This window comes from Lynx rufus, unplaced genomic scaffold (genome assembly GCF_022079265.1).
Source record: "Lynx rufus isolate CCGP_SWC_20201006 ecotype Redwood Valley unplaced genomic scaffold, mLynRuf1.p SCAF_18, whole genome shotgun sequence".
Taxonomy (NCBI): domain Eukaryota; kingdom Metazoa; phylum Chordata; class Mammalia; order Carnivora; family Felidae; genus Lynx; species Lynx rufus.
The window spans coordinates 25,386,189-25,411,140 of record NW_025814832.1 but is presented as its reverse complement, the minus strand read 5'-3'; the positions used below and the strand labels follow the sequence as shown (position 1 = coordinate 25,411,140).

The 24,952-nt window shown below is 54.2% G+C and overlaps 1 protein-coding gene across 1 annotated transcript in view; it reads right to left on the bottom strand.

The window, feature by feature from the left end:
• Nucleotides 1-24,952, bottom strand: part of LASP1 (LIM and SH3 protein 1) — a 39,557-nt gene that overhangs the window by 7,484 nt on the left and 7,121 nt on the right. The window contains exons 2-4 of the mRNA XM_047081166.1: nt 24,822-24,916; nt 14,807-14,891; nt 7,449-7,556 (exon numbers count right to left, since the gene is read on the bottom strand). Of these exons, the coding sequence (XP_046937122.1) occupies nt 7,449-7,556; nt 14,807-14,891; nt 24,822-24,916 (288 nt within the window). The remainder of the gene's footprint in view (nt 1-7,448; nt 7,557-14,806; nt 14,892-24,821; nt 24,917-24,952) is intronic.

The window sequence follows — 24,952 nt, the reverse complement described above, 5'->3', positions numbered from 1 at the left end:
GAGCAAAGCTTGCCCTGTTATCTGGAGCAGAAGGAACTAGTGATTCTGTGCCCCAAGGCCTGATAGGAGCTGTCCCAGCCCGGGGCAGTCCCTTCTGGCCGTCCTCTGGAAAGGCAGCAGGGCCTCACTTAGGGGTTTGGGTCAGGACCAGCCCTGCCCCTTCCCGTCATGCCCCAGGGGGGGGACTCACACCCAAATGGCAAAATGGGCTGAGCCCATTCCTCAGGGGGAGGCAGCCAGTCTTGGCCGGACTGAAAACCCCTGGGTTCCCTCAACTCCCACCCAGAAGGGCACCCAGGGGTGAAGTTCTCAGACACAGGGCCAGTGCCCTGCTTTTGGATTCCTAAGACAAGAGCAAAAGGCAAGTGTCCCCGAGCCCCACTCCCTCAGTGACCCCTGTCCACTGGTGGGGAGGGGGATAAGGAGAGGGGCCAACCCTCCTGAGGCCTTTAGGCACGCAAGGCAACTGCCCTTCCGACTTTTGTCCTGGGGGGTTAGAAAGGTCAGCTTCCTGTGTTTACTTTCTGTGAAGGAAAAGACGCCTGACCCCAGGAGCCAGTGACCAGGGAAGGGGAAGTGCATGTGTGGAAGAGGACAGAGGCCTGTGCTGGGGGCGTGTTTCCACAAGTAGCTGGTAGAATCGACCTTGCTTCTGACACAGCCACTACAGGAGTCAATACTGATAACATGAGGGCCAGCTGCCCCAGGTGGATGGAGGCGTGGCGAGCCCGAACACAAAGGAACCCTCCCCAGCACCCATGCACATATCACCTGCTACTGTTAATATTAATAACCTTCGCATCTGCTCAGCGATTCACACTGAGTGCATAAGAAGCCTCTCTGCACATGATCTCCCTTGGCCCTGGGGATAGTCCCCCTGAAAAAAGAAGCTGGGCAGGTACACTTTAATTCCCATTTTACAGAAGAGGAAAATGTGCTCAGAAGTTAAATGCCTTCCCAAGACAGAGCTTTCATTACTCAATAAGGGACAAAGGGACACAGGGACAAAGTCACAGCTACACGGGTCCTTTCCTGAGGGCAGGCATGGAGCAAGGTGACCACAGGCCCAAGTCTGCCCTTCGTCCCAGGCCATGTCTTCTTGTTCTGGAATAACTATGAGTAAGCACGCCTTTCCCTTGCGACAGGGATGACGAGCATAAGGTCCCCCTAACTTTGAGGGAAGGAGAGGCAGCATGGCAGGGATAAGTGGCCTGAGAAAAGCAGGGTACAGTCCCTCCCAGTCTGGGCCACCTGGGCCACTACTCCCCACTTCCTCTCCCTCCGTTTCCCCAGCGAGTGAGAAACTTCTGTCATTGCTCTGCCAACCCACCGAATGATGGGAGAAGCAAATTGGCAGGTTAAAGGGTGTTCGCACATCCGAAAGGGAAAGAAACATTTTCCAGACTCTGGGGGTCTGGCTGGTCCCCGCTCCACATGCGGCAAAGTTCTGACCTTTTTTTAATTTTTTTTTTTTAACGTTTATTTATTTTTGGGACAGAGAGAGACAGAGCATGAACGGGGGAGGGGCAGAGAGAGAGGGAGACACAGAATCAAGCAGGCTCCAGGCTCTGAGCCATCAGCCCAGAGCCTGACGCGAGGCTCGAACTCACGGACTGCGAGATCGTGACCTGAGCTGAAGTCGGACGCTTAACCGACTGAGCCACCCAGGCGCCCCTAAAGTTCTGACCTTCTAAAAGCCCCAAAGGGAGGGCCACCACAAGCCCAGAGCTGTCAGCAGATCCCCAGCTTAAGAACTGTTGTGGGCCACCGTGGAAGGACACCCTGTTCTGTGCCCAGAAGATCCAAGTGCACGTGGGTTGAGGGGCCCAGGCCCCTGCTAGCCGGGACTCTGGGATGACCAGCTGGGAGGTCCCTTCCAAAGCTCCAGAAACCCATTTTCTCTGCTAGCCGACGTTCTGTGTTCTGAGCCCCTGCTCTCCTCACGCTGGTGGAAAACCAAGGTCTGACTCCCCACGATGCTGCCACATGATTCTACGTCATGGTCAACAGGGGAACATGGGCTCCGAATGGAATCAGCAACTCAGCAGCCAGGGTGCATTTTTTATAACGTCTCCCACTTGCTGAGGGCCTGTTTTGTGCCCTTACATGGATTACTCATTTCCTTTTCTCAGCCAGCCCTACAACTATGTAGCACCCTCACCCCCATTTTATAGGTGGGGAAACGGACGCTCGGAGGTGGGTAACTGGTGGGTTATCGGAATCCAGCTCTAACATCACACCCTTGCTTCTCAACTACCGTGCAATATTGTTCCCGATTACAGACTAATAACATTTTGTTTTTAAAACAAACGTAAATCTTTGGGATGCCTGGGTGGCTCAGTTGGTTGAGCGTCTGATTCTTGATTTCAGCTCAGGTCCTGATCCCAGGGTTGTGGGATCGAGCCCCGCGTCGGGCTCTGTACTGAGCATAGAGCCTGCTTAAGATTCTCTCTCTCTCCCTCTCCCCAGCCTGTGCTCTCTCTCTCTCTCTCTCTCTCTCTCTCTGTCTCTCTCTAAAATAAAATGAAATGAAATGAAATGAAATGAAATAAAATAAAATAAAATAAAATAAAATAAAATAAAATAAAATAAAATATAATAAAATAAATAGGGGCACCTGGGTGGCTCAGTCAGTTAAGCATCTGACTTGGGCTCAGGTCACGACCCCATGGTTCATGGGTTCAAGCCCCACGTTGGGCTCTGCACTCACAGCTCAGAGCCTGGAGCCTGCTTCAGATTCTGGGTCCCCCTCTCTCTCTGCCCTTCCCTTGCTCGTGCTCTGTCTCTGTCTCTCAAAAATACATAGACATTAAACAAAATTTTTTTAAATAAATAAGTAAAACCAATGTAAATCCGTTTACCTTCATTAGTTATCAGAGAAAGGCAAGTTAAAATCGTGGTGAAATACCATGATATACAATCAAAATGGCTAAAATGAGTAAGTCTAAGGACGTAGCGCTGTGGAGACTCTCTCATCACTGCTGGCGGGAGGGTAAGTCAGTCCAGCTACTTGAAAAACAGACGAGCATTACTTGGTAAGGTGAAGGGTCATAAACTCTCAGACCCAGCAATTCCACTCCACACAAACACCAGCATCAATCAAATGCCGATATAAGCATTAAACGGAACACTACCCAGCGATGAAAAAGAGTGAGCTATAGCTACACGCAAATACGTAGCTGAATTTTTTTTTTTTTTTTTTTTTTTTAGTGTTTTGCTTATTTTTGAGAGGCAGCAAGCAAGTGTGCACAAGTGGGAGAGGGGCAGAGAGGAGACAGAGGATCTGAAGCAGGCTCCGCGCTGACAGCAGAGGGCCCGATGCGGGGCTCAAACTCACGACCCATGAGATCGTGACCCGAGCCAAAGTCAGACGCTCAACCGACTGAGCCACCCAGGCGCCCTGTGCCTGAATCTTTGAAATTTTGGGTCCTGTCGACCAAAGGAAGAAAGACACAAAAAGAATACCTATTAGATGTTCAAAGTCAGGAAAACCAAAACTATAGTGTTTAGAAATGCATGGTTCCATATTAAACTTATAAAGAAAAGAACAGCACATGTTTTCAAAAATTACCCTAGAGGATTGTCCCACAAGCCTGCCTCCAGGTCACTTGACCCTGGGGATGGAATTTTTGTTTGACTTCACCATTTACTGCTGATTACGCCCAGATTCTAAAGACTGAAGCTAACTTACAGAATATGCACTGCCAGCTATTAGTTTTTTAAATGTTTATTTATCTTGAGAGAAAGAGCGAGCGAGCAGAGAAGGGGCAGAGAGAGAGGGAGAGAGAACCGCAAGCAGGCTCTCCCCACTGTCAGCTCAGAGCCCAATGTGGGGCTCGACCCCACGAACTGTGAGATCCTGACCTGAGCCGAAACCAAGAGCTGGATGCTTAACTGAGTGAGCCACCCAGGTGCCCAGCCCTGCTGATTATTTTTAACTAACAGAAAGGCAAAGCATTTCTGCCCCTGGCAAAGATATTCCCAGAGTTTATGGTTTTATGGTCTTGTAGAACATTAACCAGTTCTACAGATACTGGCAGGGCATGGACCAGCTCTGCATCTAACTGTATCCAGCACTTTCTTTCACCGAGGAGGCATCACCTCTGCCTTCCTACCCTCCAGCATAATGAAGTGAAATATATGATAGGTGCTCACTGCAGGAGAATTATGTTTTTAACACTTTGAAAACTTGTAAGAGGAGTTCAGTAATATTGTTTCTTGACTGATCAGTACACACAGAGGTGTTTACTGCATGTGTTACCGGGTTGTTACATTTCACAGAAGAAGGAAAAGAATTGTATACAGAAAATCATCATGTAAGTAGAGACATAGGCAAATAAAAGCAGAGCTTCTCTACTAGGCAGGGGCTTCCAGAAAAAGGGTGTCCACGACAAAAATTCCCCGGTCCCTTACAGCCGTTAGAGCTCATGACCAAAGGCCAGGATTCCAGAAGGATACACTGCATCCCAGAGGCCATCCCTGGCCTCGCAACGCTTTTGATGCCTTTCATGAAGACACAATCACCCCAGAAGTATAACTTACTAGCACCTTGCCTCAAAAGTTTTCACACATTCTCAGTACCCACAACGGCCCAATTTTTCAACCAAGCTTTCCTCTTTGCCTCTTCTTTAGCCACAAGGTGGAAAGGAGACAGGTCTGCCTTTACAGAAATGAGAATAACATTGACAACACTGATCTGATGGATGACAGACCACACACGTCCAAAGTGTTGAAACACCACCGGGGGAGACCAGCCACTTTTTCAAAATGCTCTTGCTTGTAAATCCTCTAATCTGGAGCATATATTCCTCCAGGGAGGCAAATCTCATCTCTTTGCAAGATGCTCTGACCTCCCTGGAAACAGCTAACCTGGGAAGTGAGTGACAAACTATACACAGGATGCTATTTTGGATACAAAACAAAAGGTGTGGCTCTAAACACTATCTTTTCCCAAAACTCTTCTGGAGGTTGGGACAATTGAACAATGGCTCTAAGCATAGCTTCAAGTTCCCTTAGAGTTCGGGAGGCGGCCAGGCCTGACACCTTCTGACGAGGGCTTGGTGAAGTTTTTTCAGTGTTTTTGTTTTTATGTTTATTCTTTAAGGAGAGAGAGACAGAGTGCAAGCAGGGGCAGGGCAGAGACAGAGGGAGACAGAGGACCGGAAGCGGGATCTGCACTGACAGCAGAGAGCCCGATGCGGGGCTTGAACTCACAAACTGTGAGATCATGACCCGAGCCGGAGTCGGACACTTAACCGACTGGGCTACCCAGGCGCCCAAGTCTGCATTTTTAATAAACCTTTCCACGTGATTGTAGCATAGGTATTTGGAGGCCCGCATTTGACAGACTCTAACTGCATTCACCAAAACCAAGCGTCTTCCAGGTTCGTGGTCACACCTCAGAGGTCCCAGCTAAAGCTGCAAAAGCAGAATCGGGTCAGGTTCAAGTCACCTCCCCCAACTCAGAGCAGAGGACAATCAGCTAATTGCAGCCCTGTGGTTAACGAAAAGATAGTTATCTCCTTAGGTGTAGGTGTCCTGGCCACAGTGAGTTCTGTTACCAGGGCTCCTCAGATATTAACACCTCCAATGACTGGGTAGGGAATACTCTGGAAGCCTTCCAGAGAGGGACGCAGAGATGACTGGGCTTGCTTGTCTTCTGCCCTCTAAAACCCACAGGCTGGAAGCAATGAGGGGATGTGCTGGGGTTGTGGAGGACAGCACGTGTCCTCGCAGTGGAAAGCCACAGAAGCTGGGGAGTCAGGATGCCAGTTTTGTGAGCCATTCCAGGTTTTCCCCATTGCCCAAGGCTTTGCCCCCTCCCTCCCACTTGCCATGTGGAGAGTTGGAAGGCATAGTCCTTCTTTAACCCTCTTTACCCTCCAGACGGTCTGGGCAGCATCAGCAGGGAAGCTCTAGGGTGTTCGGCCAGGCCCTGGCTTATAAAGAAGCAACTGAAACAGGCTTTATTTATGTGTGTATTCCAGGGGAGGGGTGGCGGCGGTGGTGGTGTGGATTAGAGCCCTCCCAGCCCAAAGGAAGCGCTCCATTTCCTCAAACCACAAATTTCAAACTGCAGGGCAACAGCCTCGTGGCAAAACCCGCTCTGTTACCCGTTCGGTTAAGTCTGCAACGAGCATCTTTACAAAATAAAATAAAACAGAAGATATCTGAACGCTCTCCAAGTAGTAAGGATTCTTTCACGTAAGTCTTGACTTGCTTTTCTCTCTAAATAAACAAGCGTGCCCGTTTGGGGCGTCGCTATGTGAAATGTATTTCGTAGCGTAGGTTGCAAAGTTTGACGGCCATGGGCTTGGGCGTGACGGGTGCTCCCAGGGTAGGTTCTGGCTCTGAAATCCACCTGAGCCGCTGTGGAGACCTTTCCCAGCACAGCCCCATCAAGGAGGCCGGGGGGAGGAAGGGGGAGGCCTGTGGAGCCCAGGGATGAGCGCCAGGTGGACCACCTGGCACCCAGGCCCTCAGCCCAGAGAGACACTGGGCAACCTGTTGACCCCTCCCTGTTCTAGACATAAAGACAACTGTTTGCCGAGGCGTCCATTCGTAGGACCTCCCAGACGAGGCTGGCCAGGCCCACACTGCAACTCTGTGCCCCAGGACCCTGTGCACGGGTCCGCAGCCCATGTTCTGTGCTTGTGGCTCAAAGCAGCGCTCCGCCCCCACATACCCAAAACCCCCCAGGCGGCCTCCCCACAAAGGCAGAGCTGCACTGGCTGCTGGCCGCTGGCTCTACCAAGCAGGAAACCAATGCCTATCCCCTGGCCACAGGTGCCATGGGCCCATCGATCTACAACCCACTCTCTATACCCAGTCCTGCCCCAGCCACACACGGCTGACCATCCCCAGCCCAGGAGGGCCAGGCCAGGGGGTACGGGGCCAGCCGGCAAAGCCAGCTGGGGTTTTTACACAGGAAGGAAGAGCAGGCCGAGGTGGGGGAGGAGGCCGAGGGAGGGCGGAAATGACTGCAATGTCAGCACCCAGAGACAGACGAGGGGGAGGCTGGCCCCTCCCCACCCCTGCCACCCAGTTATGACCTCTGTGCTTAGACAAAACAGTCAGTCTGGACCCTGACACCCACCATAGCCAGGAGGGGAAAGGAAACAAAGGAAAAACTTCAGAGAGGGTGGGGAGTGATGTAGCACATAGGCCCATCCTGTCCACGTATCCCCAGAAGTATGGTGCTTCCAAGGCAGACGTGCTCTGTGGGCAGAGGGCAGAACAGGGGAATACGGGTGCACAGAAAAAAAGGCCTCTGGGAACCTCACACCCCTTCTTCCCTCTGCTCAAGCGGCTGCCACCCAGGCACACCCAGAAGGGCCTGGGGAACAGCGGCGAACTGGCCTCGTTCATGCCTGCCAGACCGGCAGGGAGGGGAGGAGTGGGGAGGGCAGCAGGTCAGTGCAGGTTCCACGGCGGGCAGGGGAGCATACGTTACTGATCTGGTCCTGGGTCTTCTTGATTCTCTGGAGTTCTGGTGTATCTGCCACCACACTGAAGCCTTTGCCCTTGTTCTTCTCAAACTCCTCCTTGTAGCGCACCTGGAGGACCAAGGAGGGGAAAGGGATTCGAGTGAAGGCAGGGGCAGCAGAGAGGGCCCCAGCCTGTGGCCACCTTTGAGGTGGCAACCGGCCAGGAGAGAGATCCCGACCAGAAATCCCCCTGCAGCGACATCTATCACCCACCCCCAAATGCAAAGCAGAAGCCTTAGCCAAAAAGTGTTAGGCCGCTAACAATAACCCGTTAACACGTACTCAGGGCATTCCGAGCACCAAGTGCTTTACGTGAATTCTCTCATGTCAGTCTTACCGTGTTCTATTATTGGCTCCATCTTACAGATAAAGAAACTGAGCCAGAGCTAGGCAAAGTCCCCTGCCAAGGTCACACAGCTTGGCAATAAATGTCCAGAGCCACCATGGTGCAAACTCTCATCTGCCGGGACTCCTGACCCTTCACCGCTAGCCTATCCTGCCTGCAAGCTATAGGAAGAAGGTTCTTTCCAGAGCTCCAAAGACAGCCCCGGCCAGGATGTGGCCCTACCCACTGAGAGCCCGGAGGAGTGTTTAAGCGACCAGCCGAATGAAGGCTGTGCCAAGGGACAGAGTTAGCACCCAGAGAGAAGGGCAGTGAGACAGCCACTCGAAGACTCCATCAATGAGCCTTTGACAGGCCTGGCGGCTTCCTGGAGACTCTTCTAAGGTCAATGCCACATGAGGGGATGAAATTGGCGGGGGACAGACAGGACTTCACAACAGGGTTCCTACCACCCCACCACTGCCTTCTTCTTCTGAGAAATCCACAGAAATTCAAGTATAGAGGGGCTCAAGTCGGACGTACGAAAGGACTTCCTGAACACTAATAGAACCGAAATATGAAAAATATCTTGTTTTCTCCTGGGGGGTTTGAAGCACAGAATGGAGGCTGGGAATGCCCATGGGACAGAGAACCGTTCGGCTTCCAGAGGCTTCACTGTCCCCCTCAGAAGGCAGCTGTTCCAACCCCACCAGCTGCCTGGATTTCCTCCATGGGGGCTGCTCCACTGTCCTAGAAGCAGGTCAGCCCAGGACACGAGGCCCAGGACCTCGGGAGTTTCCAGGATGGGACGTCCGGGCAGCTCCCAGGCATGGAGACATCTGGCCACAGGGCTGAGCTGCACCCTGACCCGACCAACAACACACACGTATAAATCTGTGGCCACACCTGTCAGTTCCTCTGCACAACCCCCAGGGGTCAGAGGTCCTTGTCCACTGTCTGGAGCCCAGCTTACCCATCCATGGGGTTCTTCATCCTAAAAAGGTTTCAGAAGCTCCTCCGTTCTGATCCAGACTAAAATCAAAGGCCTGGATATGCTAGTTCCCATCAGACTGGAAGTTAATGCAGTAAATACAAGTACTGACCCACCCCAAGGGCCCAGAACTGCCTCCAGCGTCACCTCTTCCAGGAAGGCCTGGAGCAGCAGGGCAACTTTTTGTGTTGGAGGTACAGGGACCCTTTGGGGAAGGGGCATTAGGGAGGGGAAAGCATTAGAGCCAGAAAATTACAGCTCCAGATGCAGAAGCCCCAAATCCAAGGTCTCTGGCCTCGGTTTCCTCATCTGTAAAAGGGTTGTCACAGGAATCAGTTGAAATATGGAGAGGGGGGCTTCCCGTCACCGAGCATGGGCAAAGAGCCAGAGGGAGCTGGTTCTAACACGGGCGCAGTCTCCCACTTGCTAAGTGATCTCGGGCAAATGACTTAACCTCTTGAGCCTCCGTTTCCAATCTGTAAAATGGGGATAGTACCACTCATTCCAATCAATGGTACAGACTACAGACAGTGGCCCTCACACAGCAACTGCATCCTGAAGCAAGGCAGGGCTCAATACCCACTGATAGGGCAAGCGTGGAAGTGCTCTGTCAACGTTCAAAGTGCTGAACAAGTGCCAGACCCCCATTCTCTCCTCCACTTCCTGGCCTTGTAAGGGTCAGGCCCCTAATCCAGGGGAATAATTGCCATGGCGACACTACAATGACATCAGCTAGTTCCCAAGCTCAGGAACTGCCTCTCCCTCCCTGCCGGGGAAGGAGAATTCATTTCACTCCTGGCACAGGCAGCCAGATAGGGCGGGGCTGGGGTGGAATGGGGGCTGAGAAAGGATGGAGGGAGGTCTGGGCTCGGCACCTCTTTGCTGTATGTCACTAGGTAAGTCAGTCTCCCTCTCTGGAATCCCCTGAGCCGGGGGCCGGCCAGCTGATCTCTAAGAGCCCACCCAGCTCTGGAGTTTGTGACCATTTTTATGTACCTGCAGGCCTTAATTATGAAGAATCAAGGTGAGAAACATTCTCTGAGAGGCCTTTTGGTGCTGGAGTGGGTGCACAGGGAAAAGGTCGAGAGCCAGGAGTGCGGGGAGGGCCCCGCTGCCTAGAGCCCCTCTGTCCGGGTTTCCTTGTCACCCAAGCAGGAGTGTTTGCCCTCATCTGGGATGGCTCGCCAGGACGTGATGGGGGTCTCGGAGGGAAGGGATCTGCCCAAGGTCATTCAGCCTAGTTGTTGGTAGGGTCAGGGTACAACTCAGCACTGTGGGCGGATGACTCCATGCCTAGGAACTGCCTGGGCCTCCCATCCTGGAAATTCCCAAGGCGGGGCCAGATCTGATGCCCGAGCAAAGGAGGTACAAATATAAGTGTTTGTCACATGAGTGGTGACTGAACTGAACAAACACAAAATCTCCCAACAGCATAATTTAGAACATAACTGCGTTGCTGACGTAACATAAAAGATCGTGACTTAAAAAAAAAAAATTGTTTTCTGGAAAAAAAAAATACAATACCAACAATTTCCACCGACTATGTGCCTACTATGTGCTGGGCGCCCATACGATGTAACCCACCTCCTTCTAACAGAAAAGAAATCAGTTTTAAAATTAGACAGACACAGATGGGGAGGAGAACTAATGGAAAACTCAGTGCTGGAAGCAATCATGAAAAGGTCATTGTGTCTACTCCCCAGCTTCATTGTGCCCAGGCAGGCTCCATTTCCTCTCCTTTCCAGGAGAATAGTTAATAGTGAACATTTATTGAGTGCTGACTCTATGCCAGGAACTGTTCTAAATGCCTAATATATACTAATATCCTCACAATAACCTTTGGAGAAAGGTAAGCCCCGTTTTACAGATGAAGACACTGAGGCTCACTCAGGAAGGTGAAATAACTTGCCCAGGATCACACAGCTAGTGGTGGCAGACCCAGGATTTGACCTTCAGCTGGTTTAGGTAAGAGTGACAGAAGTGGGGCGCCCGGGTGGCTCAGTCGGTTAAGCGTCCGACTTTGGCTCAGGTCACGATCTCAAGGTTTGTGAGTTCGAGCCCCACATCAGGCTCTGCGCTTCCAGCTTGGAATCTGGACCCTGCTTCAGATTCTGCGTCTTTCTCTCTCTCTCTTTCTCTCTCTCTTTCTCTCTCTCTCTCTCTCAAAAATAAATCTCTAAACATTAGAGTGACACCAGTATGCTGCCTCCTGTGCTGGTCACAGACCACACTCTCCTGTGCCTCAGGGCATTTCTCACTCTGTGCTGGGACTGCCCAGCACCACGGGGGTGTGAGATGGGGGAGAAAATGAAAGAGGCATTCTCTTTGCACTTCTGCAGGGCCTCAGAGGGCCACACAGACACCCCCAGCTCAGCCCCACCCCAAAGATGTCGCCTCTCTGCTCAGCCTGGGGGCTGGAGGTGGGAGAGCTACCTCGGGTAGGGGATACAGCTGGGCCCCAGTCTCCCATTCCCTGCTTCAGCCAGGCCCGGGCAGGACCACCCAGAAGGTCATTTCTGGTCAGTTCTGTGGTTACCTCCTCTGCAAGGGAGGCTCCAGGTGTCCCAGACACCCAAAGTACCACTTTGGGAACCAAACTGGAGACAGGAAAACAAATAAAGTTGAAATAGCACCAGCGGCTTCCAGAGGAGAGGGCTGAGACACACGTACCCAGACCAGGAAGGGGCCCTGGAAAGAGACCAACTGACACCCTGGTGGGGTGGGGCAGGGTAGGCAGAGGAGGCTCCCACTTCCCTTCCTGCCAGCCACAGACTGCTCTAGCAGGCCCTGCCCCCACAGCAGCCACAGGAGCCAGAACCTGTCACCACCCCCGGTCAGGCCCACTCATCCCTTCCAAACCCAGTGCATCGGCCAGCCCCGGACCTCCAGGCGACTGGGCTTTGCTGTCCCCATTTTACCAGGGAGGGGAAAAAAAAGCTACGAGAGAAAAGCGGCCAGGCTCAGACCACAGAGCTGGGGGCGAGGTAGAAGGAAGACAGAACCAGGCTTGCAAAGAAGGCAGGGGCCCTACCCCCACCCGCCACCTACCCCAGTCCAGAGCCCCGACTCTGTGACTCACACCCCACGCGGCAGAAGCAAGGGGAGAGCTGGGGTCAGTTCCACCCACTCCCTGCCTGCCCCCCAGCCCAGCTCTAAGGCTCTGAGTATGTCCAAAAGGCTCACGAGAATCACCAGGGCAGTCAAAATGCAGATTCCTGGGCCCTGCCCAGAACTACCAACCAGAAACCTCTTGGGTAGGGCCTAGGAATCTGTATTCCAGTACGCACATGTGCGCACGTGTCTGTGTGTGTGTGTGTGTGTGTGTGCATGTGTGTACACACACACTCTCTCTCTCTCTCTCTCTGTCCCCCACCACTGGTAACGGCATCCTGTGGGTCAAGAGTACCAGGCTGGGCACCACGTCAGACTACAGAATTGGTAAGAGCAAAGGGTTTGAAATCTGCTTCTGTCACTGGGCTCTGGGCAAGGGGCCTAGCCTCTCTAAACCTGTGTCCCCATCTGTAGAATGGGGACAAAACAATCTCTCTTTCATCAGGTGGTCATAAGGATTAAATGAGGTCAGGGCCTGGCCCTCAGCGAGGACCGCATGGAGAATGGCCGCCATTCTCACAAGGTCCTCAGCCTGCCCGAGAGACAGGAGGAGCCCGGGAGCCCAGGAGGTGAGCAGCAGGCCAGGCCCCTGGGGAGCAGGGAGCAAAGGCAGAGGAACCTTTGGAGCCTGAGCACCGGGCGCTTCCTCCTACAGACCCCGCCCCTCAGGGATCTGGTTCCAGGGGCAAAAAGAGCTACAGGCGTGCTTTTGTGGGACTGACAAAGGCTAAGGGAATTAATAGGGTTTGAGTTTCTCCTCCTGAGAGTAGGTGTGTGTGTGTGTGTGTGTGTGTGTGTGTGTGTGTGTGTGTGTGTGTGTCTGCCCTGGCCTCTGCCTGAGTGTGTGCACATACTCTCACACCTCTGGACCCACACCTTTCCAAAGACCTAATGTCCGCTCCCCATACCTCTTCTTCCAGGTTCCTCTGATGGGGACCCCACCAACTGGGGATCTGACCGTCCCTCTCAAGCTGTGGGGGGAGTCCGGGTCGCCCTGGATGCTGTGGTCTACCCACCCCGGAAGCCCCCTCCACCTCTGGCCCCAGGGGGCCTTCTACTGGATTGGGAGGCCAGGGCGGTAGTACGCGGCTGACCAAGGAGGGTCTGGCCAAAATCTTCCCTGTGTAGACTAGGCCCAGGCCCCAGAGCTGCCTCAGCCCCTCTCCCTGCCAGCTGGACCACCCTGACCTCCTCAGCTGGCAGGGGTCTGGTATCCATACCGGCTCCCCCTTAACTACAGGTTTCACGCCAAGCAGGGTCCGCCTCTGGGCTGGCAGATGTAAGCTGCTGCTGAGGGAAAAACCAGCTTCCCCTACTTGTTCCCAGCTGCTGTGGGAAACAGGGGAGGCCTGAGCCTCAGGCCTCACCAGGGCTGTACATGGTCAAGGTCACTGTACTCGGGAGTGGAAAAACCAGAGGCCAGATCCTGCAACTTCATTTGCTGGGCGTGTCAACAGGCAAAGCCTCAGTTCCCTCATCTGATATCCCCCAGAGTGGGGTCAAGGATCCATGAGGCAAAGTAACTGAAAGCACTTGCTAAACTATAAATGTTCCCAGCAGCACGAGGAACTATCGTGTTTAGTATCAAAGTGGAGACAATGTTCCTTAGGGAGCTGGGTGGAAAACGGGAAAGAGCACAAGTCTCAGAATTAGACAAACCGGCCTTTAAAGTCAGCAGCGTCCCTTCCCTCTTCCCTAAAGTAGAAGTGACCTTAGAAGCGACCTTGCCAGCCGCACAGGCTGAGAACCGAGGGAGCTTCGATGCCCAGGCATCAGAGGCTCGACAAGTTAGTGGTTCACAGTGTCATTACCCCTACTACCACTGTCTGATCTTAGCAAGCCCCCTAATATCTCTGGGCCTCTGTTTCCTCATCTTGCACCACGGGAAAAACACAGCACCTTCCTCACAGCTGCCGGGAGGAGTCAGGGAGTGAGTGCGCCCACAGCCCCAGGCAGCACAGGGCTGGTCCTCCTTCACGCGACCTACTAGGAGACAGGGCCCCAGAGAGGTCATGTTAACATCAGACAGCAGGAGCCCCACTCCGGAGGGATCAGGAGAGATCCCCCTCTGTGGCCCAGGGGGACCTCCCAACACGTTCCTGGCCTTGGGCACCCTGCCCACTTGGCTAAGTCCCTCAGGGGGTCTCTGCAGAAGCCCCGCCCTGCCCTGCCCCCCTCTTCACAGTCCAGCCTAGGTTTGTCCCAGGAGCCCTCCCAGACCACTAGGGAGAGTGACCTGTTCAGGTCTCAGGGCTCTGGACCCTTTGCTTATTCCTCAGTGTCCCCTAAAGACTGAGTTCTCCCTGGGGCACCAATCCATCTCTCCCCTCTCCCCCCACCAGTGGCACACACCACTCCCCACAAAGCAGGTGCTCAAGAAAACCAGGCCCAAGGAGACAAAGGTAGGACAGGCCCCCAGGGCGAGGCCCCCTTCCCAGCGGCCCTCTGAGGGGTGGAGGAGGTTCGGAGACATGGCCATAAAGAGCCGACTGACCTCAGGCTGGCACCAGCCTGGAGAAGTGAGTCCCCTCCTTTGGGGGGTGGGAGGGGGTGGGTTGTGAGTGGAGAGGAGGGAGAAGGAAACAGCTTCCTGGAGGAAGTGGGCTTTAGAGGCCACACCATAGTTCCTGGAGCAGAAAGAATCAGATACCGATACCCCCCCAGCCCACTTTAGGTAGAAAGGGGAGGGGGCATGCCTTCCTCCACTCCTTTGATAAAGGCAGGAAATAAGAAGCAACTGGTGCCCGGGTGGGGGCAGGGAGACAAGGCAAGTACCAGGATTTCAGCACCCTGGCCTTGCTTCGTAACCACAGGGGGAAGGAGCCCTTGCCAAATCCAAGGGTTACAACAGCCCTCCCTCCCGGTCAGGCCGCAGGGCCAGCCCCACCCCCTCACCTGACTCTGGAGCTCGCTCTGTTGCTTGAGGCGGAGGTTTTCCGGGGTGTCAGCCACCATGGTGAAGGACTGCTTGGGGTAGTGTCTGCAGGGCAGAGAGAAAACAGAGTAGAGGTCACTCTGGAGAAGGGGCAGGAGCCTCCTGGCTTCTCAGAGACATGACTCTCCTGGAAACTTCCTCTTCTCCGCCAGCAGCCCCTGTCCCTGCCCCAGCAGCACGAGCACGATGTGCATCACCCTGGGCTGAGGGGAGGCAAGCGCTTCTCAGATTTAGCCGGGGCGGAACTGGGAAGACAACATCAGGCCCGAGTGGCTGGCCGGCCATGGAGAACTGTGCTGAGCCAAAGGGAGGCCCTAGGGACAGTGTCTGAGGGTTTCGGATGACCCTTATTTGGGGATAATCCACGCCTTAGAATCTCGTGTGCAGGGAGGTTGAGTGGCCTGGGCCACCCAGGACGGCCTAACTAGACTGGGGAGACGATAGAGCAGAGGTCAGGACAAAGCTTTCAGCTAAAACCAGAAATGGGGACCAAGCAGAGGAAGGGCAGGAGGGGTATGGAGACAGAAGTAAAAGGGAATGGAAACAAAACAAACGAGCAAAGAAGGAAAAGAGAGACGGAGAGAGAGAGAAACCAAGAAACAGACTCTTAACTATAGAGAATACTGATGGTTACCAGAGGGGAGGTGGGTGGGGGGATGGGTAAAATAGGTGATGGGGACTAAGGAGTGCACCTGGGATGAACACCAGGTGATTAAAATAAGAACTTAAGAAAAAAAAAGAAGTAAAGGAGAATGGGACATACATATCGGGGGGGGGCTTCCTGGGGGAGGTGGTGAAAGAGAGAAAATGCACACATCCAGAGTGGTGTTTCAAAGGGCCAACAAGGGCTAACTTAACTGGAGGTGAGAAATCAGCTGGACTCAGAAAGTCAGCTTGAGGCCCTCAAGTGCCAGATTAACGCCGTAACAAAGGCTGATGTTCTCCTCGTGCCTTACTTAGTTCACCAAATCCTCACAAATGCCCTACTTTCCCACTTTGACAGAAGGGAGAACTGAGGCTCAGAGAGGTCGAACAATGTGGCCAAGGCACACAGCCAGTAAGTGGTAGCATCTAAATTTGCACCCAGTCTGCCCAGGGCCCAGCATCCTGAGCCAAACCCTCCAATTGGCAGACACGGGACAGACCAGGAGCCTGTTCCCCAGAAAGAGGGCTGGCTTGGAGGTAGCTGGAACCAGGGCAGCCCTCAGAGCCAAGCCTGTAGTGACCTCCAGGATCATGCAGTCATACCTCCTCATTTCCCAGAGGAGGAAATAGCGTGCTGGGACCACGCACTTAATACTTATCATAATTAACTTCTTTATCACATCGGTTTATTGTCCTCTCTCTACTTCTCCAGGAAACGAGGTGTTTTTGGTCTCTTCTGTCCACTGATTAACCTCAAACTCCTTAGAACAGTACCTGGTATTCAACGAACATTTGTTGGATACATGAAAGTCACATCAGGCACTGAAGCTGGACCAAGACTAGAACTTGGATCTCCTACATCCCACTGGGTCATCACGAAGTCCCCCAGCAAACCAGCTAGAGGAGACGTAGCGCTGAATCACTGTGGCTTGTGGGTATGTGCTGGTATGTGAAATGGCTAGGGGGCCACATGGGTCCCAACTATTTCAGGGACTAGTGAGTGGCTTCTCTGAAAAGGAGCTGAGGTCCGGCTATTTTGCAGCCCTGGGTGACCGCACCTCACCATGACTGTGACCACCTGCAGATCTCCGATTCACACGCTGTCCTCAGGTAAGAGACGGATTGCTTCCTTCCAGGCATGTTTCATCCCAGCGGGCTGACATGCGCCCTAGAGCCGGAAATGAGCACCCCCCCCCAGTCCTGTGTGCTCCCCAGAGCTGGGAGGTTCTTGCTGGCACCACCCTGAGCCAGTGCTACCTGTAAACACATAACTTCCCTGTGAGCCACCACTTGTGAAGGGTAGGACTTTGGATTTGCACAACTAAACCAAGGTGAGGAGGAGTGTGTGACCAGAATGGACACAGTGCTGGACTCTGGTCCTGCCACTGACTCTCTGGGTGACTTTGGCAAATCCTTTTTGCTTCTGGGCTGGTTTCACTGTCCTGGACCTAGGTGATTCCACCTCTGTCCCCCCACCCCCACCCCAGCCTCCAATGCCACACCTGGGTCCTGGCTCCCAGGTCACTTCAGGCCCTCAGCTCCCCCCGCGGAGGGAGGGAGGGATGAGACTGAAAAGCAAACACAGGTGCCTGCAGCTGGCAACAGAAATGGCCCGTGGATGACTATGGGGCTAAGGCTACGGGCCCGGTCCCCAGGCCTGGCCCAGCTGCAGGAAGCTAGGGCCACCCACAGCTGAGGAGCTCCATTCAAAATTGCTCAGCAGTTCCAGAAAAAGGGAGGATCAACCAGGAGTCTGTTCCTAGAGACTAGAAAGATGACAGCAGGAGGGATCCAAGTAAGATCTCCAGCGGAACTAGCTAACCCTGAGGTCCTGGCAAGGAAGGCTTCAGAGATGACCCTCCCACCAGATCAGAGCCCTTCTGAAGGTGTCACGGGGTGCGGGGTATGGTGAGGAGAGCATCTGCAGGTAGAGAATCCTGTGGCAGAGAGAGGTGAGGTCTTGAAGCAAGGGCACCACGAGGAAAACATCCCAGCAGCTGTGGCCCAAAACTTGAAAGGTCAATTCTGAGATAGCACTGCTTAGCATCTGGGGGGGAAGGCTGGCAGGCTCAGCAAACACATGTGCTCTGGAGCGAATCTGCAAACTTGGGGTTTCTAATTTGCCTACATGTACAAGGTTAATTAAAAAAAAATTTTTTTTTTAAGTTTATTGATTTGTTTTGAGAGAGAGCAAGCGCCAGTGGGGGGAGGGAGAGAGAATCAGAAGCAGGTGCACTGTCAGCATGGAGCCCGACGTGGGGCTCAATCTCACAAACCACAAGATCGTGACCTGAACTGAAATCAAGAGTCCGCCGCTTGGGGTGCCGCGTGGGTGGCTCAGGTGGTTAAGCGTCTGACTTCAACTCAGATCAAGACCTCACAGTTCACGGGTTCAAGCTCCGCATCGGGCTCTATACTGACGGCTCAGAGCCTGGAGCCTGCTTCAGATTCTGTGTCTGTCTGTCTCTCTCTCTGCCCCTCCCTCGCTCATGCTGCATCTCTCTCTGTCTCTTAAACAATAATAAACGTTAAAAAAGATTAAAAAGTGTCTCTCTCTGTCTCTTAATAATAAACGTTAAAAAAAATGTTTTTAAAAAAGCCACTTAAAGGACAGAGCCACTCAGGCACCCCCTGAATGTACAAGGTTAAAATGGAGCTCCTGTTCCAGTGGCCCAAGGACAGCCAGACACGTGCACCTGACATGCACCGCCCACCCCCCCACTGCAGTTCTGAGGCTCCTACAGCATACACGCTGTGTTGTTCCTCACACACGATGAATACATAGATGGGCCCCCTGCAGTGACGCACGTCCCGTAGCCACTGGAGCCAGAAGATCCACGCATAACAGCCCACATTCCAGGCCACATTCACACATCTCCGACAGGCCACCAGAAGGGCATCAGGAGACCCTCCCAACAGGCCGCGAGTGCCTCTGGACGGGATTGTCGGGTATTCATCACCCTCTCTTTGGAGACACCACGACCCCCAGGTTTTAGCCCCCGACAGCCAGAGCACCAATCGCATCAGAAGGGAGGGGAGACCAGCCTAGATGTTCACGCAGCTTAATCTGGCAGGAAGGGGGGACGTGGGGGAGACTTTAATCCTGCATTAGATTAACTAGATTAAAGAGGAGCTCCAGAACCCCCAATCTCTTACCCTGCCCCCCCGGAGCCCCAACCCTAAGCCAGAAGAAGGCAGGCAGACATCTATTCCTCCTACTGGGTCAACCCTGTCCCCTCCCCACAGCCCCCAGCCCTGGCGAGACAACCCTGTCTTTCCCTTCCCCTGCTCACTGCGCTTCAGGTTCCCATGGCAACCCCATCCTCAGCTCCAGGCAGGAGAGCGGCAGAGCAGGAAGACAGAGAGAGTCTGTGGGGGTGGGGGAAGAGGCGCAGACAGCAAGGGTGTCCTCAGCTGCGGAGTAGCTCATGAGGGCCAAAACCAGGAGGCCGTGAACGCAGGATCCTCATAGACAATGTCGGTGAGGAAGACGGGTGCCACGGGTGCGTTTCAGAAGGAAGGACGCACAAACATCGGTGCTGTGCCCTTCCCCCACCAACATGACTGCCTTCCAAGAGGGCTGCAACTGATTTGACCTCCTTCCAGAAACAATTGCTGGGAATTCTACCTTTTCCCTCCCTCTCTGTTCTCAGGTTGAAGTTCCCCCCCCCCCCACCACCACCCGCTACCCTCAGATCCCAGTTGGGATGAATGGATGTGTGTGTGTGCCAATGCGGGTGCTGAGGCAGACGAGGGGCTCCCACCCCAGCTAGTGACCCTGACGGAACCCCAGCCTCACCAACAGACTGCATCACGGTTGAGGGAGTGAGGGAAGAGCTGGGTGTCCCAACCCTACCTGGAGCTTGGTGCAGAGCACAGCTGCTCTTTGTCCCGTCTGTGGGCCAGCCTGCACCCAGCCCCTTGTTAACTATTCCAGGCAGTGGGCCCTCTGCCGATGCCCCTTCCCACCCTTGACAGCAGCATCAGCTGCTCTGGGGATGAGAGAGGCATGGACACAGTCCAAGTTCACTAGGACGGGAAGCCGGGGATGGGGGGGGGGGTAGGCACAGGGAAAGGGACCTAGCATCCATGAGGGCAAGAACAGGGACCAGGAGGGTAATCAGGCAGCAGTGGGCAGCAGCCTAGACCTCCGGGAGAACTTACAGGCATACCGAGTGACTTCTTGATAGACTTGAGGCACATTGTCTCTTGAGATTTGCCACAAGGCTTTGGGTTAGAAAAGGCAGGCGTTATCATTGTGCCCATTTTACAGAAAAAGAAACTGCTGCTCAGCGTCTAGGACAAAGACCTTGCCCAGTGCACTCCCCTCCACCACAGCTGCCCGGCCATCTAGGGGGAGGCTGCCATCTCTCTCTCTCTCTCTCTCTCTCTCTCTCTCTCTCTCACTCTCTCTCTGTCTGATGGACCCAGTCCACCCCCAGCTCTCAGAGCCCTGGGGAAATGAAAGATGTGCTTAGCGGCGTGGGTGAAGAACAAAGTACTTTATCTTTCAAACCCAACCAGTTGCCAAGTTAGGGCGTCAAGAGAGACCCTGTGGGGTCTCAGTCAGAAGCCACCTCCTCCTTTAATTAAAACTTTTCCAAAGCAGGTGTCTCAAGAGTGCAGACAGTGATGCGCAGGGATGCAGGAGAAGGGTCCTCTGACTAAGGACCTCTGAGTTACCTTCCTGCTCAGGACTCTGAGGACAGGGAGGATATCGAGGCTCCTGCTACTGGTGACAGGGACAGCATGTAAGGCACAGCCCCACTCCTGCTTCTGCCATTAGCTGCATTCCAGAGGCTGAGCCAGAATAGACCAGAGATCCCGAAAGCTCAGCACCCCCTTCCTATAAGCAACCTTGCCCCTTCCAGCCTCGGACCCCTTCAAAAACCACAGCTTTTTGTTCAAGGAGGAACAAAAATACATCAACAAAAGCAACAAGGAGCCTTTGGTTTTACCAAAGGAAAAAAAAATAGCCCCTACATCCTGCCTCTGGAAGGAGCTGCTGATTCTCCTGCTGGGAACACTGCCCGTGGGCAGGCGGGGAGGGCTCCTTTCTAACCCAGTTTCTTACCAGTCCCCCAGGCCTGAGGGGCTGAAATGGTGGGGATAGGAAGCAACAAGGAAGCATTGTTTGACCAGAGGAAAAACACAAGCAGCCAGAAGGATCAAGGCCAGACGTGAAGAGGGACTTACCAGCCCTCAGGCTGCAAGATGCAAAATCAAAGCTGGTACCAGTCCCTGATGGCAATACATAAAGAGAAATAATTCTGCCAAGTTGGGTAAGGCATAGAGGCACTGGGCCTCAGTTTCCTCATCTATAAAACGGGTTCGTTCAGAAACAAAGTGATCTCTGAGGTTCCTTGAGGCCCTGACATCTCTGGATTTAAGGCTTTGGGAACGAGTCGGGGTCGGGGTGGCGGGGGGGGAGGGGGGGGAAGAGACTGCATTTGGCCACTGTGGCCGCCCCTTTGAGCCTGCCTCCCCATCCCAAACACACATCACACACCTGCCCCGCCTCTCACTCCCACTCCTGGTGCTACACCTACTTCCTGACACGTCTGATCCCATTTTTCCCCATCAGAGGCAGGAAAGAGGGAAGTGGGAAAGCCCCAGACCCCAGTCCTAGGTTTTCCCACCAATGCCCCATCCCCAAGAGCAGCTGGGATTCGACACAGTCTGGCAGAATCCAGAGACGTTTTGAGCACCCAGACCCCACACTCTGAGACCTGTGGGAAGGAGCAGGACCGCAGTCAAGTTGTTCTCCAGTGCCGGGGCCATCTCCAGCCTCCTCAGCCCCGCATCACACAGCTCAAGGAAACTGTGAAGGATGGACCCCGAAATCTGTAGTCAGTGAAGAGGGGGAGGGGGCATCTGAGCGCCTCCCCCTTTCTTCCCTGGCCCATGTCCACCTCCACACTTGATATCCCCAAACCTGGTTCCCCTGGTCTGCAACTCTGTCTCGGGTGTGCAGCCTGCACTGATTCGTGGCCCCCAAGGAGGAGGGCGCAGGCACATTTCTTCCCACCCCGACCCCACCTCTGACCTCCACACTCCCACACTATTTGCATGGAGGAAAAGGGGCAGGTTCGTGCACGCGGACAGATGAGCCCCACTTTCGGAAAATGTGGTTTACAAAACAAATAATCGAGGGCGTAAATATTCCTCTCACCCAAGGGAGCAGGCTCACTCCACCCACCCAGACGTTTCACGAAAGAATCTGAGGAACAGTGGTTCTGGTACCACGAGCCATTGTGCAAAAGCGGAAAGGCGCACCTCCCCCTTGCCATGGCAGTGCCTGGGCGGCTGTGCCTGGAAGTACGACACAGATGCAACCTATTCAGTCTGACTCCCTGGCATCTCTCCCCGGCCCCACACCAGGAGAAAGCGTATGTGTCTGGATCCGCAGCAGGCACGTGTTTAAGGGTATGTTTGCGGGGGGGGGGGGGTCCATCACGGCCCAGCAGGCTGGCTGTGATCTAGCCTGGGTTCTCTCTGCTGCCTAACCCCAAAACAAGCCTAGTGCAATGAGAGAAACAGAAGAGGCCCTTTGGCTGCTTACAGTCCCTTTCCGGAACATTTTAAAATCTCGGTCTTGAGAAGCCAACCGGGGAATGACTGGCAGCCCTCTGCTCTCTCTTGACCACCCCCTGCAAGATCCTGACTCAGGGACTGGCCAGAAAGAGGCAGAACACAGAAGCCTCCCTGCACAACAAACTCATACACTCTCACTCACTGAGCGGGGGGGGGGGGGGTCCAACTCCCTGGCAAAGGGCGGGGAGAGATCACCTGCCCCCTTGGGTCTTGAGCAGACGCTACTTCTGAGAAGGAGGGAAGCCAGGCCTGAGGTCCACAAAGCAAGGCCAGGATGGGGGTGGGGGCAAAGCTACACCCTGGCAAACCCCAAGATTCAGGAACCTGAATGTCACTGGAGGATGGGGCCAGAGGCAGAAAGCAAACAGGAAGGAATGAGAGGGGATGCAGGGACAGTGCCTGGCACATGGCAGGTGCTCAGTACTCTTTGGTCTAGGGGCCCCGCATCCCTGGGTAGGAATGTGTAACCATGGAGAAACTGAAGCTCAGACAGGCCCTGAGGGTGCTCCCTGCAGGCCGAACCTACTACATCTGGCTTATCCTGGAATCACCTCGTCAGGCTTGCTGGGTCCGGACCAACTGCTAGCAGACGCTGGCTGAGGGAGTGTGAGCGCCTCCGGCAGGGTGTTACTCTGCCCACTCCCAGCGGAGGTGAGACACAGCCGGGCCACACATCCCCCCAGAGCTTCAGCTCTCATTCCGAGTCCTCTGAGTCCTCCGAGGTAACATCCCAGCTGGGCCAAAGGTCAACTGGGCAGGGCAGAGGCTGGGGCGGTAAAGCCTGGGGAAACAGAGAGAGGCCAGTCTGCTTCTCTGGCTGGGGGCCAGGACAGAGACAGGAGCCTCTGCCTGGGCACTGTGGAAGCAGCATCCGGGGAGAGGTGCTTCATCTTCTACCGCCCCCAGAGACCCCAACACCTCCAGGAGTCCCCACCCCCACTTACCGCAGCCTCCCCAGAAGAGGGTGAGAGCAGTTAGCATCAGGCTGAGAAAACGCCGAGAAACAAGGACAAGGCTGACTGCTGTCACCAACTCCCAATGCTCACTGAATGCTAGGCTACTAGAGTCTTAGGAAGAGACGTGGCTCAGCCAGACTTCTGCCGGGTGGGGCCGAGGCTCAGAAACTGCCCCCAAAGGAGTCTCAGGGCCCAGAATCCAGCTCCAAGTGGTCCAGCCATGAAGGGGTTACACTGCCCGGGCCTCTGGCTTTATTGAACCCCACCCCGCTCCCCAACAGAGGGAGGAAGTGGCAGAGAATCAGGGCTTGTGTGAGCCTGTAAGAATTCTAAGAATGTCCCATTTCCCTTGGGGGGTGGGAGGGGTTGGTAGGGGGGAGAGGACCAGTGGAAGCTAATAGAAGAGAGGAGGCAGCTGAAGCAAAAGCCAGGAGAGAGTTGGGATCTTCCTTCTACCCCAGGCAGCCTTCCCAGTGCCCAATCCCTCCCAGCAAGGACAATATCCAGGTTGCTTCTTGGGCTTGAGATTTTTGTCATTTAGAAATCTCTTTTCCCAGGGGCCCCTGGGTGGCTCAGTCGGTTGAGCATCCGGTTGAGCATCCGACTTCGGCTCAGGTCGTGATCTTGTGGTTCGTGAGTCTGAGCCCCACACTGGGCTCTGTGCTGACAGCTCAGAGCCTGGAGCCTGAATCAGATTCTGTGTCTCCGTCTCTCTATGCAGCCCCCTCCAACTCACGCTCTCTCTCAAAAATGAATAAACATTAGAAAAAAAATTTTTTTAAGAAATCTCCTTTCCCAGTCCCTGACACAGGTTGGCATATAGCAGTTGGCAGGCACCCTTGCCTGATGAATGTTCAAACCCCCAGGGATGATGAGGTTGGGGTATCAGGAGGGGACTGGGGCTGCTGTGAGGGAGAGGCAGCCTTTCAAGGGTGTTTAAGCCCCCTACCCCTTTCGACAAGTCCCAGCGTTCCCCTCCTCAGCGATTCTGCCGCGAAGACCCTCCTGACCAAAGAAATTCCTAGACACAAGTCAGATCCTGAATTTCTTTGAATACAGATTTTGCCGTGACTCAGTGACTTGACCTTCTGAAGCCCTCACTAGCAGGGTGGCTGGGAGGTCCTGCATATACCGTGGACCTGCACTGAGTTTACACTTGCTACATATGACGTCAACTTGAAGGTAGAAGGTGGTGCACTCTCCGGAACTGCAAGGGATGGGAGAGGGGTGTCCTTCTGGATGGAGGACCCCACCTCTACCCGCCTCCCCGCATCAGGACAGGCTGCGGGTCCCAGTGTGAAAGGAACAGAGCCCCAGCCAACTCCACCGGAAAAGACATGAAGGTCTCCACGGCCTCCCTCACCGGCAGGAAGAGCTGCCCCAGGCCCAGCCACCCCTTCACATTGCCCTCAGTTCTCAAGAGATGAACGCCAGGAAGGGCTGCTGCCAGAAGCCCCCCCAAGCCCCTCCAGCAGGGGGTAAGAGAGAGCACTGTTCCCTGAAGGACCGCGTTAGGGCCTGTCTCGCAGGAGGGTGCAAGAAGAACATGCTTGCCTGGCTGGGTTTCAACCAGCCTCTCGCTAGCCGTGTAACCTGGGGAAAGACTATGCCTTTCCCAAGCCTCAGTTTCCCTCCCTGTAAAATGGGCACACCAGCAGCCCTTACTTCATCCAGCCGGGGTGAGGACTAAACGCGCTGAACGCTTCTCAGGTAGAGTGTGCAAGTGCTGGGCAACATCGCGAGAACAGAAGGAAGAGCTAGGGAGGGAGGCAGGACTCACGCGTTGCAGTAGGGCGTCTTCTCGTAGCCCTTGTAGTTCTTCATGTTGAGTGTCATCTTGCAGGTCTCACAGTGGAAGCATGCTTTATGCCAGAACTGGGGACAGAGGCACAGAGGGGGGACACCCATCAG